Below are 17,924 nucleotides of genomic sequence, written 5' to 3' on the forward strand. Positions count from 1 at the left end.
CAAGAGGTTATAGCAATTGCATTTCTGCAAAGTAAAAGGTCCATGGCTGTTGACAAAGGATTCTGCACCCACTCACGGCTTCTGTTCTGAAATGAGACCCAAACCCAAATACGCCAAGCAGTGACAGTCTGGTCACCCAGGGTCTAGTGCTCTGCTGTTGTCTCACCCACATCACTGATGCAGCACACACTGACTTCACCACCACGTGGGCTGCATCCACTCCACCAGTGGGAGGGAGGCAGGGGGAAGATAGATCTCCAGAGGCATTACTGCAGCTTTCAGAAGCTTCAAGTGTCCTGGATGGAAGAGGTGACATTAGTAATTGCCTTGAATTTATGACCCAATCACTTGTCCACCTCCTACAGGAAAATAACACAAACTTCAGCTGAATCAGAACCTCCCTTGGACAGGTGATTAATCAGGTCCATTTCAATGTTTGCCCACTAGCCATTAAGTGGGTGCATTTAATGAGTAGTATGTACACTGCCTGACTGAACAAAGGGAGTGTTTGTGTTTGGAAAAGATTTCCTCCCTTGGGGGGGTCTAATTAGGGAAACCCATTTTTTATCCAGTGAATGGGACTCCAGGTTAATGAAGACATCATGATCTCCTGACAACATGCACAGGATTTAGTGGAGTTTTATTGTCAAATGCTTTATAGGCTAATATTTGGTTAGTACTTAATCTAATTGTGTTACATTTAACATTACAGTCTGGTCTGCAAAATGGTCTATCTATCTATCTATCTATCTATCTATCTATCTATCTATCTATCTATCATCATCATTTACCCATTTATTTATCCATCATCCTCACTCGCTGTGATCTCCTATAGCCGTAACTTTGTAGCAGAGAGTGATACATTTTACAGGTGATCTGAGCCATTGCCGGGGTGCCCGGTGTGTCTATTAGTGTCCCCTGTCTTTCTGTCTGTCTGTTAGTCCCTCTGTCTGTGTCTATTAGTGCCCCCTGTCTGTGTGTCAATGCCCCTATCAGTTCCCCCATGTCTGTGTGTCAGTGCCTCTGTCTGTTAATGCCCCCTGTCTGTTAATGCCCCCTGTCTGTTAATGCCCCTGCCTCACACATCCTGAACCTTCTATTTCTGGACAGCTGTTGTAGACCCTCTTGGTAAAACCCCCAGGACCTGGGGCATTGCCCACCTATAACCCTGTGAGTTTTTTTCTGCAATGCAGCAGGGTTTGCAGTAGATGTCGCTTTTAATAAGAATTGGACCTGTCCACTTTGCTCTCTGTATTTTTAAAGTTTTTTTTTCTATAAGGGGAGACAAGTAAGGAAAGGATAAATTATTAATGACCGGAGGCTATTTCTCTTACTTTTCATTAAGGTTTGTTTTTTTTTTGTTTTTTTTTTTTGCAATGACATCAATGCAAATGACTCTGTCAGGAGGCCAAATGACTGGCAAATTTTGTGAATGGAATACTCAGTGACTGTGGTGACGTCATTGGAACGTTGGGGTATCATGCCTCTTTTGGGATTGGTCACAATAAGCCAGGGTTGGGTCTGATTGGCTGGGCATCAATGATCATAAACGCCTACACACTCTCACCCAGGCTGCAGATATAAGAGAGGTTGGTCTGGCCATTGAAAAGCATTGAGAATTGGATACATTAGTTTCAGAGGGACCCCAACACATTTCACAGGCTGCACAGAATTACTATTGGCTGGTGAGTATGCTCTACTATGTATTAATATATGCAAAAGATGCCTTCTCAATGCTTTTTCCAACATATATCTATTGAACCAGTCAACCCAACTCTCTTTTCATTTTATTTTATCTTTTATCCAAATGTAAAAAAATGGCTAAAAAGTGTTTATTATATATATATATATATATATATATATATATATATACATATATATATTTTATTTTAATTGTACTGTAAAAGTTTTGACTATTTCACCAACATTGTTGAATTATCAGAATTATCTTGATTAATGGTTACATTAGTGTTCAGTTTCCCAGCTTTAGGAATAAATCACATTTCTTGAGGTCACTCTTGTGTGATAGAGACAGAGCACTTCAGGCAAAGTGTTACCATCTGAGAGTTGTTTTTTCCCCTCTTCTTCCTGGTTGTCAAATGGTTACTAGAATACAAAAAAAAATCCAAGGATGGGAATTATTCTGCAATATGAAAAAAAAGGAATATATGCAGAAAGCAACAATTCACCTTGTATATATATATATATACATATATAAAGAGAGAGAGAGAGAGCTTGGCTGGGGGATGAGACTGCCGGTGACTGCCTCTGCAGTTGGATTTGCTGATTAGGATGAGAGGCTCCTTGGATGGGAATGGTGCCCCCAGGGGCTGATTTTTAATATCAGAATGGTAATGCTGATGGGTAACCTGGCAGTCTGCCAACCCTGTCCCTTTAAATCTTTCTTGTAGGACATTATGGCTGTGCTGAAGATCTCCTCCCTACTTGCAGCCTTTGCCTTGGTGGTCTTCCAAATGCATAGCTCACAAGCAGCCCCAGTCAGGTAAGGAAGCTCTCCCCCCCATCCAACAACCCCCAAGCCCAACCCCTGTGGCCTCTTCTGTCTCTTTAAATATAGGATGCAGCTGATCAGATGCATGCATGCGCATGTAGGGAACCGCATGCATCAAGTAGCTGTCTGGAATATTAATAATTCCCTTGTAGAAATATTTTAATTGTGCTGCTAACTCATTGAGTACCATGCAATGCAAGTAATGCATTTACCGCCCCAAGAGCTGACACTTCATGAGCTGCACTTGTTATACCAAGGCTGACCCAGGATGGAACATGGAACTCTATCTCTTCTTTCTCTTGCATTTAAGACCCGGGCTGGAGTCAGTGCCAGAGAGGGTGGCTGTTGGTGATTATGAAGCCAGAAGATTACTGAATGCATTGGTCAAAGAGTTTGTACAGATGACAGCGGAGGAGCTGGAACAGGCCAGCGAGGGCAACAGGTAAGGGCAAAAGCAGTCTCTTTAATAAAACACACAGCACAGATGTCTCAGGAGAGCTTTGTACAGCGCAGAGAATATCACAGGACCTGGTAATAGACACCGTATCATATAATCTATTGCACTGCAAAAATAATAGTAAAATGCTGCATGTATTGGTGCATTTAAAGTGAGATGTACGGTACAGCACAGTGTATACCAGCAGCTGATACATAACTTTACCGATCTTATTACTGCAAAAGCTGACACTGTTAACGTTCCTGTATAGCGCAGAGCACATGGGTGGATATGCTGGATTTACACATCAATACAAATAGAGATAATCGTTTCATTGTCAGAGCTTTGTAAAAAATGTGAAAGAAGGAGTTACGTCCTAATTGTTCCATCAGCAAAGACAAAGCAGCGCATGCACACACAATACATTTATATTTATGGCATAATTCATGTTTTTTGTACCAATTTCCTTTTTTTTTTGTAAAACTGATAGTTTAAATGATTTGTCTGTTATTATCATAATCTTAAAGTGAAATCAGGTCCCTATGGAGGTTCAATGTGGTTTGAAGGAGGTTTGATGTGATTTGAGTGAGGTATGTCCCTAATTGATGAAAATTCTCTTTTTTTGGAGGGGGGGAGGGGTTGGAAGGGGGGTGGGGGCTAGGTGGGGCAGCTGAGTCGCCCCCCCAAATCTGAGCTCCAAAGTCAGCGTCCTGCATGCGCCGCTCACACGTAAGGCATGGGCTGTGCGACAGCTGGTTTGTCTGCAGTGAAACCATCAATATCAGCCGGCCGTCCTCCTAACGCACTTAGCAATGACTTCATTCACCGGGAGATCAATGGGGCGCATGGCCTGGATTGAATATTCTTTTTTTTTTGTATTCCTGACGTAAAGCATGATTAGGATGAGCTCAACGAGCATGCAAGAAAAGCACCGAGCATATCTGCAGGGCTGTGGCAGTCTGCTGGCACTCTACAAGGCATGGTCTGCACCCAGCACCGAGCATGATTATAACACAACCAGCTTCTTGCGCAAGGTCAACATAGACGCACACACACACACATACGTACACACACTACTCAAAAAAGCATGGGAGAAAGCGGTTGCATGGGAGGCGCATGTTGGGTTTTTTTTCTTTGTGTTGGCTTGGTTTTTTGGCATGTTGTCTTTTCTGTCCCCCTTTGCAGCCTGGATAGACCCATTTCCAAACGCTGCTCCAGCCTAAGCACATGCGTGTTGGGGAAACTGTCTCAAGACCTGCACAAATTGCAAACGTATCCTCGTACTGATGTCGGTGCCGGGACCCCTGGCAAGAAAAGAAACGCGATGGGTGACATGGACAATGAGCGTTACGCAAGCTACGGGGAGCAGTTTGAGAATTAACCCCTCCATCGCAGCCCTCCCCTCCCCCCTAGGCAGGACCTGCGTGGTTTGCATTAAGTTGCATGATGACCTGATTGCTTTTTTGACTTGTGTCTTGATTCAGCACCATGGACAGGGACTTCTGACTCCGATCTCAGAACGCACAAGTAACACACAACCGCACACAGCCACTGCAACACACAACCTCTGATACCTAATATCTATATATTATACTATAGACCAAAATAAGATGACGGGATGGGGAGATCACAAAAATTTCAAAATGATTATTCACATTTTTATCATGAATCACGAAAAACATCGCTGGCAACACTGTGTATAAATAAACTCATCTTTCATGTGGAAACCATGCACTTAATTAATAAACCTATTTTTCTACAAGGATAAGAGCTGTTGTCTTAATTGAGAGGAAAAAAAGGCAGAAAAGGATACGTTTTAACGTAGATTTTAACCATTTAAAAAAAAAATAATTAAATATTGTCCAGAATAAGCCAAAATGAAAGTAGTGTTTATATAAATTAAGGAGAACGGGGAAATCTACGTTTATATTGCATGTAAGAATTTGACTTTAGCAGGTAAGACTATTTTTTGTCTTCTTAATATGTATATATATTATTTTTTGTGTTGATTTTGTTTGTATCTATTGTGTGTTTATTTTGTGTAGATGTTCTGGTTGATGTCTGCTGGATACATTGTAACAGGATTTGTATATTTTGTTAAAAATGTTAACTTTACTGCAGCTAATTGAAATGATTCTTCTATTACTTGCCCATAGATGTCTTTATGTCTCATAGAGAACAGAATTCTAATAATTGTAAACGTTATAAATAGCTTTTTTTCTGCATAAATCTGATAATTTTTTAGAAATTGTTTCAAAATTCTAGAAATGATACAATGTATCTAGTACCACCAAGACCATCCCATTTTTTTTTTTGTAATATTCTCAAAAAGCATAACCAATGACCATAGCAATATTTCAAAATAATAGTGAGTGAAATCAAGCATTTTATAGATTTTTATTTTAGATGAAGAATTTGACGTAACATTCATGGATCTGTTTTGTCATTTGAAACAGCAGCGTGATCGCGCAGAAAAGGTCCTGTAACACAGCGACGTGTGTAACCCACCGCCTGGCCGACTTCCTCAGCAGGTCAGGAGGAATGGGAAAAAGCAATTTCGTGCCAACCAACGTCGGGTCTAAAGCTTTTGGCAGGCGAAGACGAAGCCTTCACGTCTAAACTTAGAAATGACATCAGGAACATGGTAATTCTTACATCGGCCCTTTATCTTATTCCGCCCCAAAGCTGAGATAATCATTTTCAGGCTTTTTACTGTACAGAAAGCGACGTGAACCAATCAGCAAAGACCAAAGATGTTTATCCTTTATGGAAATTACTTAAAAAAGAGGCCCTCACTGGGTGGCAAAGAAAGACCCCCTATAGACCATGGCTTGACTTCCCATTAATTCGGTTTTGGCAGCTATTAGAGTAGGGTGTGGGGCTATAACATTATTTAAAATGTTTGAATGCTGAACAATATATTATAGAGACATGGAATCTCCTGGCTGATCGGCCCCATTCGGCCCCCGTCTAGTCTGCCGCTGTCCTGCTGTAAAGACTCAAACCTTAATCAGTCGTCGGTCTCGTCTTAGATTCAGGAGCCGTATGCCTATCCCATGTATGTTTAATACCCTCACTGTATTACCCTCTACCGCTTCTGCTGGGAGGCTGTTCCACTTATCTACCACCCTCTCAGTAAAATAAAACTTCCTTACCTTGCACCTAAACTTCTAACCCTCAAGCACCTCTTTTCAAGAGGAAGTTCCACCAACTACTGTTGAGTGTGACGAGATGAGATTAGGGAGTTCTGAGACAAAGTGGTACAAGTGGTACAAAACCCCCCAAAAATTTTCACAAATAAGGTCCGTTAGAAAGCAGAAACCCAGCAGTTTTTGTATTCCTTGTAGACGGAGAAGAATCACAGCAAATCTACATATCCAAAAAAGGCTAGTCAGCTATACTGGAGGTTAAGGGTTAATTATGTACCGATTCAGGACGTTTTATCTCCATCCATTTATTCCAGTGTTGATTTATAATTAGTCTTTTTTCTTCCTCTAATTAAAACGCTACAGAAAGCCTATGGATTCTAAATTAAATCCCAATTAAATTCTTAGAATTCTAATTAGACAACAATGCATAAAATCCTAAGCAAATCCTGTTTTCATTTCTTATTAAATTGATCCCATGTTCTATAAATATATCTCCAAAGTGCTGTTCTTGGGATATTTATCTCAATGAAGGCTTCCTATTGGTCGATGTGGTAGCCAATAAGAACTGTTTGACTTGGTTTATGGCAGGTAGACATTAAAGTACTTTCTTAGCATCAGTAAAGCCGGACGAGAAAATGTTAAATTAATTATATGATGAGCAGGCTGTTAGAATATGAATAATTCAACTGAATATTTGGATTGCCTTGAAAAGCAGATAAAGTGGATCTTTCCCCCCAAAAAGCAAAACTTTATATAACTGTAACAAGAATAGATATGTATACCTATATTGTCATATATAAAATATATAATATATAATAAAATAATAAATATATATATAATGATAGGGTCATTTGGACTACACATCTAAAAAAAATATTTAAAATTGCACATAATGAACAGCCAATCAAAAAGAAGGTACGAGGGCCACACTTCCCAAAATGTCTAATAATATGTATTTTTTGAATTACATTTTTTTCTAATTTCTAATATTTTTTTTCCAGATTGCCATGAAATGCAGACATCAACGTCCACTCTCTTCCAAGAATGAAAACCATCAAGAAGGCCAAACGAAACAATTTTTTGCATCGTAAAAATTTTATCATTTTGTTTTTCCTTTTTTTTTTTTGTTTTTGTTTTCCTTTTTTTGGAAACATTGCTAAAGCACTTCTGTTATGTATTGTACAAAAGAGGTATTTATTATGATACAAAAAAAACCCCAAACAAAACAAAATGATTATATTCTTTTTTATATTATATTTCAAAATAAAATGTGACCGCATTTATTGATTATTTATCTTTTTCGGCATATATGTGCAATAGGATCCATGCTATTGATCATGGCATAATCTACTAATCTCTGGGATTATAAAGAAAAAAAAAATGATGCCTCCCAAGGCATATCTGTAAAACGATGGTGTGCGGTGCCTTGACGTAAAATAAATGAACTGACATGATTGTACAGTATGTTAAAAAAAAAAAGACAAAAAAAATAAAATTAAACATTGTATTCAATTGTGAATTTCAGCAAGATTAAAAAAGTATTTTAGATACACTTGGACTCTCACGGCTTTTATTTCTGTACATTCAGACTTCTTTCTGCTTCAGGGAAGGTATTTTGGGGTAAATCTATGGCTGAAGCTCCCGAATATTGGAGGAGGAAGCCCAGAGAGCACTAGATTAGACGCAAATCGGCCCCAATCGGCCCCCGCCTAGTCGCCCGTTTCGCCTGCTGTAAAGACTCAAACCTTAATCAGTCGTAGGTCTCGTCTTAGATTCAGGAGCCGTATGTCTATCCCATGCATGTTTAATACCCTCACTGTATCGGCCTCTCCCAACTCTCCCGGGAAGGCTGTTCCACTTATCCACCACCTCCTCAGTAAAGTAAAATAGGTTACTATACTTCCTTGGCTCTTCCGTTGCATTTCTTTCCCCCTTTTTCACATTCTCTCCATCCATCAAAGCTCGATCTACCATCCGCCATAACTAGGAATTAGAGTTGTCTATATAATTCTAGATCTTGTCGCTTTACAATAAATAAAACTCAAAACAGACTGTCGCTGTCTATCCCACAAAGCAGCCTGACTTATCTCAGATCACATCGAGCTCAGGTTTCCTTTTCCTGAGACGAAGAGCCTTATTAAAAGATATTGCCACCCACTATAAAAAAAATACACGTGGATTTGGGAATATTGCGAGTTTATTGTGAAGGATCGCGTCTGCTGTCATTACATCATCGAGCCGCGCATGGAAGATCCCGCGGAGAGCGGAGAAAACACACAGTATTCATTGATACAAAGTTTCCGAATCATTTAGGAAACTCAAAGCAAAGCTTTTGAAAAAGCCCTGAACCCCCCCTGCTTATTAATGGCATTTAGAAAGAATCATTATTATGATGAGACACTAAAAAAGTTGCATCTATATACGGTAGAAAAATGACATCTTAGAGGGGGTATTATAACGTATGAATATGTGCGGGGCCGATATAAAGAGCTCTACAGCGTGCCGATCATTAACAGAAATGTACAAAGAATTTCATCCACAACAAGGGAAGGGATCCATTACAGTGAGGGCAGTAAAGGTACGGAATCCACCGCCCAGAGAGGGGGATCTATCAGAAACACCAGATGCCTCCAAAAGGGGTAAAAGCAGAGCATAATGGGGTATAAATGACACAATAAATGACATATTTTAAGGCTTCTCGATCTGAGGAGAAATCTGATTGGCTTTTGGAGTCAAGAAAGACCCCCCATGTTGCAAAATTAGAAAAATAGCTTAATTGGGTTTTTCTGCCAATTTTTGGGATTAAAAGCAGGAAGGATCGGTAGATAGGGGGGGGCGTGATGGAGTTTGGTTAACATGTTTCCATTGCAGCAAAAATAAATTTATGACTATATTTTCTGGAAGGAAGCTGTAAATATAGAAATCTAGAACCTGCCAGCAGATCGGCCCCTTTTGGCCCCCAATTAGCCCGTTTTTAGCCCGTCTCCTGCTGTAAAGACTCAAACCTTAATCAGTCGTTGGTCTCGTCTTAGATTCAGGAGCCGTATGTCTATCCCATGCATGTTTAATACCCTCACTGTATTACCTTCTACCACTTCTGCTGGGAGGCTGTTCCGTGTATCTACCACCCTAGAATTATACATTTACATACAAGTGATCATTACTTAATATTTCAGCAAGTCATGCTTTCTGGGAAACATTACAATTCATAAAAATAATAAGTGTACCTTTTGTAAGCGTATATCAGGGGGAAAAAAATGATTTTTATTTTTTTTTCTGAACGCCCATCCTCTGCAAAGGCTAACGAAAATAACCGCTTTATTATAAACAAATCTATTTGTTTTCAGCGAAAACACGCGATCATTTTAGCTCAAGGTTTACCGTCCGCCCCGGCGTTTGCCAAATTCTAATTGACTGGAGTGAAAAAAAAGCAATATTTGTAATGATACGAAGTGGAATGAAGACGTATTACCAGATCCAGACGAGGATTGCGGTCTGTCGTACAAGGATGAAGTCATGGGAGATAAATCATTGGCTTACATTACATCATACTATAAGGCCACACAACGAGTCAAATTGCATTTGGATCAATATACCGACTTCTGATCTCTAATGAAGTTTTGGCTTTTAGAGAAGCTTCTGTAGACAGGAAAAATATCTAAAATATTTAGAATATTATAAAAAAAACCCCTTCAACAACGATGGATACATTTTCCCCGCAGCGATACATTGTAACCTCCATGGTAACAGCTGTGATGTCATGGACCATATATTTAAACTTTATTTCCTTAAACTGTTTCCTTTCTAGCAAACAGAATTGATTCTTATTTTAAATATACGCTGCAGCTCATTAAATATGCTAATGAGGGTACCCACAATTCCAGGACCCAAGAAATGATTGGTGCATTACGGGAATATTTAAAGGCAGATTATAATATTATGGGTGATGGGATCCCCATAACGAATCCTTTTTTTGTTGTAGTCGATAATTAAGCAGAAATGTTACTTTTTAGAACGTTTTTAAAATGTCTCATTAAGCGAACAAGCAATAGCTTTTGTTACAATAAGACAATAAAAAATAAGATATCAACTGAAGTTTGAATTTGAAGAGAACACGGATACCGATGTGTGCGTCAGAAAATAAATAATGTTATGTAATTCATTCTCGGGAGTTACAGATGACAGTTCTTTTTAGTTCATCCGCTCTGTTTTCACAATAAAAAAGGGTATTTTCTGTAATTTGAACCATTTGTAATCAATCACATGTAATATTTGCTGTTATTTAAACTTTCAGCGTTTATCAATGTTCCAAAAGGCAAATCTGGGAATATGTGTGATATTTTTGTGATATTTTTGTGATTGTGCTTTGATTTGATGCAGAATAAAATTGACACATTGGATCGTACGCCTTTTCTGCTATTTAAAGAACCAGGTGTCATCCCGGAGCTGCTCTGTCACCTAATTATTTCAATATAAATGTCTATTTTCCTCCCAAACTGGTGTCAGGTTTACTGTAACAATGCGCTCAAAAACCATGCATAAAACTTACTTAAAGGGCAAGTATTTCTGATTATGAACAATGACACCTAGATTTACTCAATGATTAAAACAGGTTTCCTGAGCTAAAAGATAACCCCCCCCCAAATATGATTGTGAGCATGGCATCGCTTGCTGTCACTTATTTGTCGGTAAGCAATCGAAGTTTTTAAAGGACAAGAGGTTATATTCTCATATTGGTGGGTGGTGGATAAGCGGAACAGCCTTTCAGCATTGGTGGTCCAGTGATGGAAAAAAGTCAAGGATCAAGTCACCAAATTCTTACAGAAAGTACAAGAGTAGAAAGACTTGATGAGTCCAATGGGTCTTATCTGTGATTCTAGAATATTAGAATAGAACACTAACAACAGTAGCATATTACTTAGGCCAGGGGCCCCTGGGGCCCCCAACTTTACCAACAACTTGTTCCACAGTGCCACCTTTTGCCCCAAATAGCTTGTGAGTGTCATCTTTGCCTCAAGCAGCTTATCACTGCCCCCAAACAGCCTACCTGTGCCATCTTTGCTCCAGCTTGTCAGTGACCTCAAATAGCTTATCTGTGCAATCTTTGCACCCAAGCAGCTTGTCTGTGCCATCATTGCCCCTTGCTGCCCCCTTTTAACATACAATATGGCTCACACGTGTAAACACACTCACACAGATGTACACATGCTAACACACACACTTACTCATATTCACTAACATGCATTCACACACACTCATTCTAACACACTCGTTCACCCCACTTGCATGATCACACACACTTATACAAACTTCATATGCAAACAAACACACATACCCCTTCTCTACATCAGGAACAGACTAGATGGGGCCGTATGGGGCCGACCTGCCGGCAAATTCGATATATATATATATATACGTTCAGAACGTACTAATGGCAAAAAATGTTAATGTTTAACAAAATGGTCCAATTATGGAAATAAGATATTCAATGAATATACAGTATATATATTTATATACATAGATATATATACTGTATATTCATTGAATATCTTATTTCCATAATTGGACCGTTTTGCGAAACATTAACAGTTTTTGCCATTAATACGTTCTGAACGTTGCAAGCCCTGACCCGGCGGTCAGCACCCCACTCACCGGGAATTGAATTTAATGACTATATTTTGTATTATATTTCGTTTAAAATGATGGGCCGTTCTACATAATAGATGCTCTGTTTTTAATCTTCTATTTAGTTTCTTTTGTTTTAAAGGATAAATAAAATAATGAGCGCTGTAACAAAGCCTTAACAAGGATAATACAAGATACTGGATGACAGTTCCCAAGATAAACATAAGAAGTCGTAAGACAGGTAGGATGCCAAGACTCATAAGAGCCAAACTTGCCTAATATAGATACATTTAATACAGATACTTTAGATACATTTTTGTTAGGTAGTTTCCAACACCCTCTGTCTCTTTAAATATTTGAGTTTTATTAGATATTTAGACAAAAACACAATTTTTAAATAAAATATATGTTAAATCAGAAGAGTTTCCTTTAAGACCTCAAGACATCAATGACCCTTGACCTCCATGAGAGTCACCGACTGGCAATACTCCTCTGGCATTAATTGGTTAATATTTTTTACCCTAATAATTCTGTTAAAAGCAATAATGTAACAACACATAAAAAATGACAAAATAGAACCAGTTGTATTTTTAAATGGTAGAAGAGATTTTTAAAGACAACACACATTGTTCTGGAAATTATTTAGAAATGAATATCATCTTAATTTTTTCCCCATTTTTTTTTGGCATTTCCATTTTTTACACATGGCTGGTTTGCTCTAATTGTTGCCTGGCTGTTGGCAGAAAGCAGCTGAAATCGGTTTGGACGAGGTGGCCCAGCGAGAGCCTAAATAGTTAAGCCCGTTCCAGGACCCTTTTAACATTATTAAGTAAAAATGTAGTCTGACATCAGTGTTTATACGGTCTGCGCTCAGAAAGTCCATTATCTTGCTTTCCTGATAAAATTTTAAAAAAAAGGCATTCCCTTAAACCTGCTGCCAGCAGGCACATTTGGAAATTTGTAACTCAGTTCGAAGGAGTTATATATTTCAAAACTCGCTGGAAATTAAGGACCCCTACGAATGATGAGGCCCTTCTGGGATGGACAGGTGGGAATTCTAAGTTTTATTTAATAGAAAAAATGTTATGGTTGTTATGGTCAGGGGGCCAGGGTTGAGCCTAGGGTTAGTGGTGCCTGAGTTCAGTATTTCTTTGCCTCTCCCGTTACTGAAACACGCACATACTGACACGCTCTCACATCAACTTATTCTAACACCATACACTTACACACACACTCCCTTCTCTCCCTCAAACCACCAACTCTAGGCTCTCCCTTGACACTCTAAACCCACTTGTTAAAACACCCTCATTCTAACATCACTCACTCTAACACCACAACTTTCTGTCACACACTCATGCTAACACTATGTACTAACACACATACTCATTTGAACACCAAATGCATGACTTAACCACTAAATAAACACACAAACTGTTTTGGATAAAAAATTGTCCACAGATTGTAATATGTATGGGAAACAAACACAATCAATTATTAATACAATTAATAACACAATAAGTCAACCAATCAGAAAGAGCCTACTGAGACGCATCTTTCCCACACCAGGTTCTGGGCCACCAACCAGCTGGAAACCACCAACCAAACCAGAAACACACGATTTCCTATTATCCAACCATTATTTCACCCCATCTTACACTGACCAGCCCCACCACTGTGACACCGACGAGAAGAGCCTCAATCATCCTACTAATAACAGGGAGGGAGGGGGTAATTGAGGTAAGAAAAAACTAATTAGAAGTGGCAGTCACATAATGGAGGGGCATATTTATACAGGACCTCCCAAAGTCCCTTAACCCCATTATCTTCAGCCCTCCTCCTCACCCCTTTCACTTAGCGATGCTGGTTCCATGGGCTGCATTCTTTTTATTTATTTTTTTCTAACAACAAGAATTAATCAGACACCGTCCCCCATCTCTCAAGTTATTGAGTCTACTGAATATTATGTATTTAAACCTATGCATCCTCACCAAGCCAAACATGAGAGCGATTTGTTCAGATATGGAGCGGGCGGTGGGAGGATCAATAAAGAAAACTCATTTTATTACGACTTTAGGAAAGATCTCAGCGTGCGGAAGGAATCAGGAACATTTCTTAGCAGGGCAGTGTATTTCATTAGTTTTACATGTTTTTCATCCTCATCTTTCCGAATGGAGACAATAATATACTTGATGTTCTTGTGAGTCAACGTCAACCTTTTGCCTACAGTTAGGGTGGCAATGGTTCCACCCGTCATCCAGCCAAATCAGAAAATCATCTTGGATCTATAGGTTTCAGCTGGGGAAGTTGACCATTATTTGGACCATATGACACTCACAAAAACTCTTGTCTCAGCTTCTCAGTCTTTCGACTCCTGGCTTTATAACTCCACAGAACTGAATTTTCCTGTTTGTTGGCCCTTTTATTCTTGAGCTTCACAGCCTTCTATACTGGAAGTCGTCATTCTATGCAAAATAATCAATAAATCCTTCAGAGACTTCAAGGTTTTTCTCATGCATTCTAATATTTGTTCTAGAAACTCACTTTTTTCCTCTAACATGTATTTGTTTTATAATTCAAATAAGCGCTAGCCATTTTATCATACTAATTATATTTTAATACGTAAATAACTCTACCCTGGCCCCTAACTCGGAATAAGTAGTTGATTCTTTTAGGTTGAGGAATGGATGGACGTTCAGTTCTGTCTCTTGCATTACTCACCACGTAGAAGGTCATTTTATTGAGAGCGTTTCCTTGTATCTCTAAAAGCGTAATTAATTTTTCAAAGCGGTTCCCATATATCATGCCATCAGACTGTTCTTTGTCGACCAAATTCAATGGTAAAAATCTCAGCTTTGTCTAGATTATTTTAATGTACTGATTTTGGCTGCATTGGAAGTGAACAAAATATGAAAAATATATTTAAAAAATATTTTTAAAAATTGCCCAACCCTGTTGTCTCAGCTTTGTGTCAGAAACATAAATTCTACATTCTTCCAACATCTTGGGAAAGCAGTCGGAAAATAATCAACGTTGTATGGAAAGTTGACATCTGACTTTGGTCAGTAACAAACTGGAAACAATGTCTCTTTAATTGAAGAACTACCATAATTCTTTAAAAAAACATCATAAAAAATAGGAAGACATTCTTTGTTTATTTTTAATCTTTGTTTATCGGTATAAAAAGATACTAATTGATAGAAATTTGAACTAAAGAACCCACCAATGGACTCCACCAACAAAACTTAAAAGGAACAGGTATAACATTCCCTGTCCTCTGAAACTACACATATTTATACACTGTATATTTTTGTTCTGCTACTTGTTGCCTCGAGTCAAACAATTGACTTTGTAGTTTGACCTGGAACATTTTTTGGAGGTAGAGGTCTCCAAAATATTGTGTCCAGAAGTCAAGTGGCAGCAGTGTGTGTCGTACCCAGTCTTACACCTACTAACAGACAATAACATCTGTCACAGAAACTTTCCCAAACCACGGTCTTTCGAAACATTTTCCAGACACTTCTGAATAATCTGCACTGCTACATTTATATCATTGAATGATACATTTCGTTTAAAAGGCTAATCTGCGTTCCCCGAGCCCCTTGTGGCCATCAATGGAATTACAAGTAAAAAATAATAACATCATCCTTAATCCTGCCACTATCCCGTTACATGAATGTCAACGACACAGTAACATTATTAATTATCAGTCCAAAGTCTGTATATTTTGACTGGTAAATATTCAGGCATGTCTCTATTTTCAGGAATTGGTAGTGTTTGTCTCTCAGCCATAATGAGCCAAATGATTAGGATTTCTATCTAGCGACCCTAAAGCTGTGTATATACTCACGGCACTCGAACTGTTAAATGACACAAAGAAATGAGCTTTTACTGCCATAAGTGTCAGTAGAATAATGGAATACGATTTTACTGATTGATAAAACAATATTACGCATTTGGTCGGAGAGTGAATGGGTTCTTATGACTCAAATGCAACCACACTCGCTAAACGCTCCGAATGGAGCCCGTTTCAACAACACTTTTCCATTTAGATTAATTAAGAAAATAACCCCTTTTAGCATAAAAAGGTTAAATAATGGTAGAATTTTCTGTTACAGCCATCAGGACATAAAGGAAAGATATGGCAGATTTAATATATCTCATCATCTTCAGATTTTTTATTTTTTTTTGCCTGCGATTATCATGGCTCGGAAAAAAATGCTCGGGATCTAACATGTTGCGAATAAAACCTATTCTTCTATAAAATTGAGTAGGTTACAAAAATATAATAATTATATTATTTTATAAAATTAAAATGTTTGGTCTGCTGTCAAATTGAGCTTTTTTCAGATCTGAGGATGTTTTCATTTTGTGCAACAATCTATATTCCTCGACGTCCGCAGCGAATGATAACAATCTGAGTCCTCCGGTGTCATCGATGGCCGTTTAACATAAAATGATCTTCATCAGATAAAAAACAGCTACAAGTAAGTATTTATTATTTTTTATGTAAACATTCTTTAGTGCGTACTTTTTGCTGATGAAGCGTTCTTTCTAACCAGAAGAGGTGATCCAGAGGACATACTTTGAAAGTTGGGCCACGTGAGTCGACCTGAGGAAGGAAGCGGTGAAGAGAAACCAGCTACAGAAAGGAAAACAGACCTCTAAGAAGGGGAAATGTTTCAGCAACCACACCGATAAATGGTTTAAACCTGAATTGGATAGGGATGACTATCCTCAATCTAAAACGAGGGAGAGGTGGTAGAGGGTAATACAGTGAGGGGATTAAACACGCATGGGATAGACATACGGCTCCTGAATCTAAGACGAGACCAACGACTGATTAAGGTTTGAGTCTTTACAGCAGGAGAAAGGGGCGACTAGACAGGGGCCGGATAGGGCCGATCTGGTGGCAGGTTCTGGGTTTCTATGTAACCTGAGGTACCTGTAGTACTCCAGCAAGGAGGACTACGTGGTGAGGACTATCCGTCTCAACCGATCAAACAGCAGAGCTTTAAAGGGGGCACTTAGTGAAGATCACTTTGTAACGGAGGTCCTGGGCATTGACTCACAATGGTAAGATCTTACCGCTACAGCCAGGGCATATTCTAACCATAGGGCATTAAACCTGGGGGGGGGTAAACCCCTCTGCCCCCAAACTAGGGGCAGATCCCCCAATTTGACAATCAGGCCCCCCAGTGTGCTGTTACTCATTGAGCCGGTTATAAGGGAGATCTTCAGCCCTTTCACACCGTGGAGGACCGTGCCGAGCCATCATTGCATCAAAAGCGTAGCCGTCATATCCCACTGATTAGCAGTAAGGAATGGCGTTGCAGAGCGGGTGGCTGAGGGTGGCAGGGGTGCCACTCCAGGCTGCAGCACAGTACTTTGGGGTTATACTTGTGAGGACCCATATCGTACCCCCACGGCGGTACATTTTCACTCACCCCCCCATTACCATGGACCAGAGTTCCACTAAATCCAACCAGATATTCAGCCATTCAGACTTTTTTCTACGTTACAGGCAAAACATTATATTGACGTCGAATTTAAAGAATATGGTTCCTTTCGCTTATTATTTTTTTTTATAATTTTTTCTTCTTTATCCTGGGAACAAGCAGACGTAATCTAAGCCTTTTCCAAGGCGAAACCCAAGACGCGGTGAGACGCAGGCAGCCAAATCCTTATTTTGCTTGATTAAGGCTTTTTGCTTTTTAGACAAAGCTTGGAATATTTTAACATGTGGCAAACATAACTTATACTTAAGAAGTTCTCGCAGACTTGGCCGGTCTCGGATTGGGTGTTCCCAAATATTCAAGGAAATAAAGACATCTGGACACGTGTTCTGCATTTAAAAATGTTCTTTTACGTGGACAGAAATAGTTCTATTTAAACAAAAAAAAATCGGCTATCAAAATTGCCCAATTGCATTAAATGATGTCACGGTAGACGCAACGTATTAGAAGTGGGGAGGGTTTGGCGGTTACCTCATTTTATTAATTATCCATATTGAGTTTTTATGTAGAAATTAAATTGGCATTTCTAGCTGCATTTGGAGTTTTGTTTTGAAGGTTCTCCTCTGGTGTTTGAGTCGTGGAATATTTTATTGCAGGAAACCGCAAAAACTCCACTTCGTTGAAAGAAAAATAAAGCAGAAAGGTTGAGAAGCACAATTTTTTTTTTTTTTTGAAAAATGGAATTTTAG

At 39.0% G+C, this 17,924-nt stretch overlaps 1 protein-coding gene across 1 annotated transcript; it reads left to right on the top strand.

Annotated features, from left to right (window-relative positions):
- The first annotated feature begins 2,417 nt into the window (after positions 1-2,417).
- LOC149276531 (calcitonin-like) lies at positions 2,418-4,329 on the top strand. Its single transcript, XM_089503555.1, has 3 exons — positions 2,418-2,503; positions 2,823-2,954; positions 4,134-4,329. Exons 1-3 carry the CDS (start codon positions 2,418-2,420, stop codon positions 4,327-4,329), a joined length of 414 nt encoding a protein of 137 aa, XP_089359681.1.
- The last annotated feature ends 13,595 nt before the right edge of the window (positions 4,330-17,924 follow it).

This window comes from Sceloporus occidentalis, unplaced genomic scaffold, assembly GCF_023333645.1.
Source record: "Sceloporus occidentalis isolate IW3139 unplaced genomic scaffold, rSceOcc1.0.p SCAF_235, whole genome shotgun sequence".
Classification (NCBI taxonomy): domain Eukaryota; kingdom Metazoa; phylum Chordata; class Lepidosauria; order Squamata; family Phrynosomatidae; genus Sceloporus; species Sceloporus occidentalis.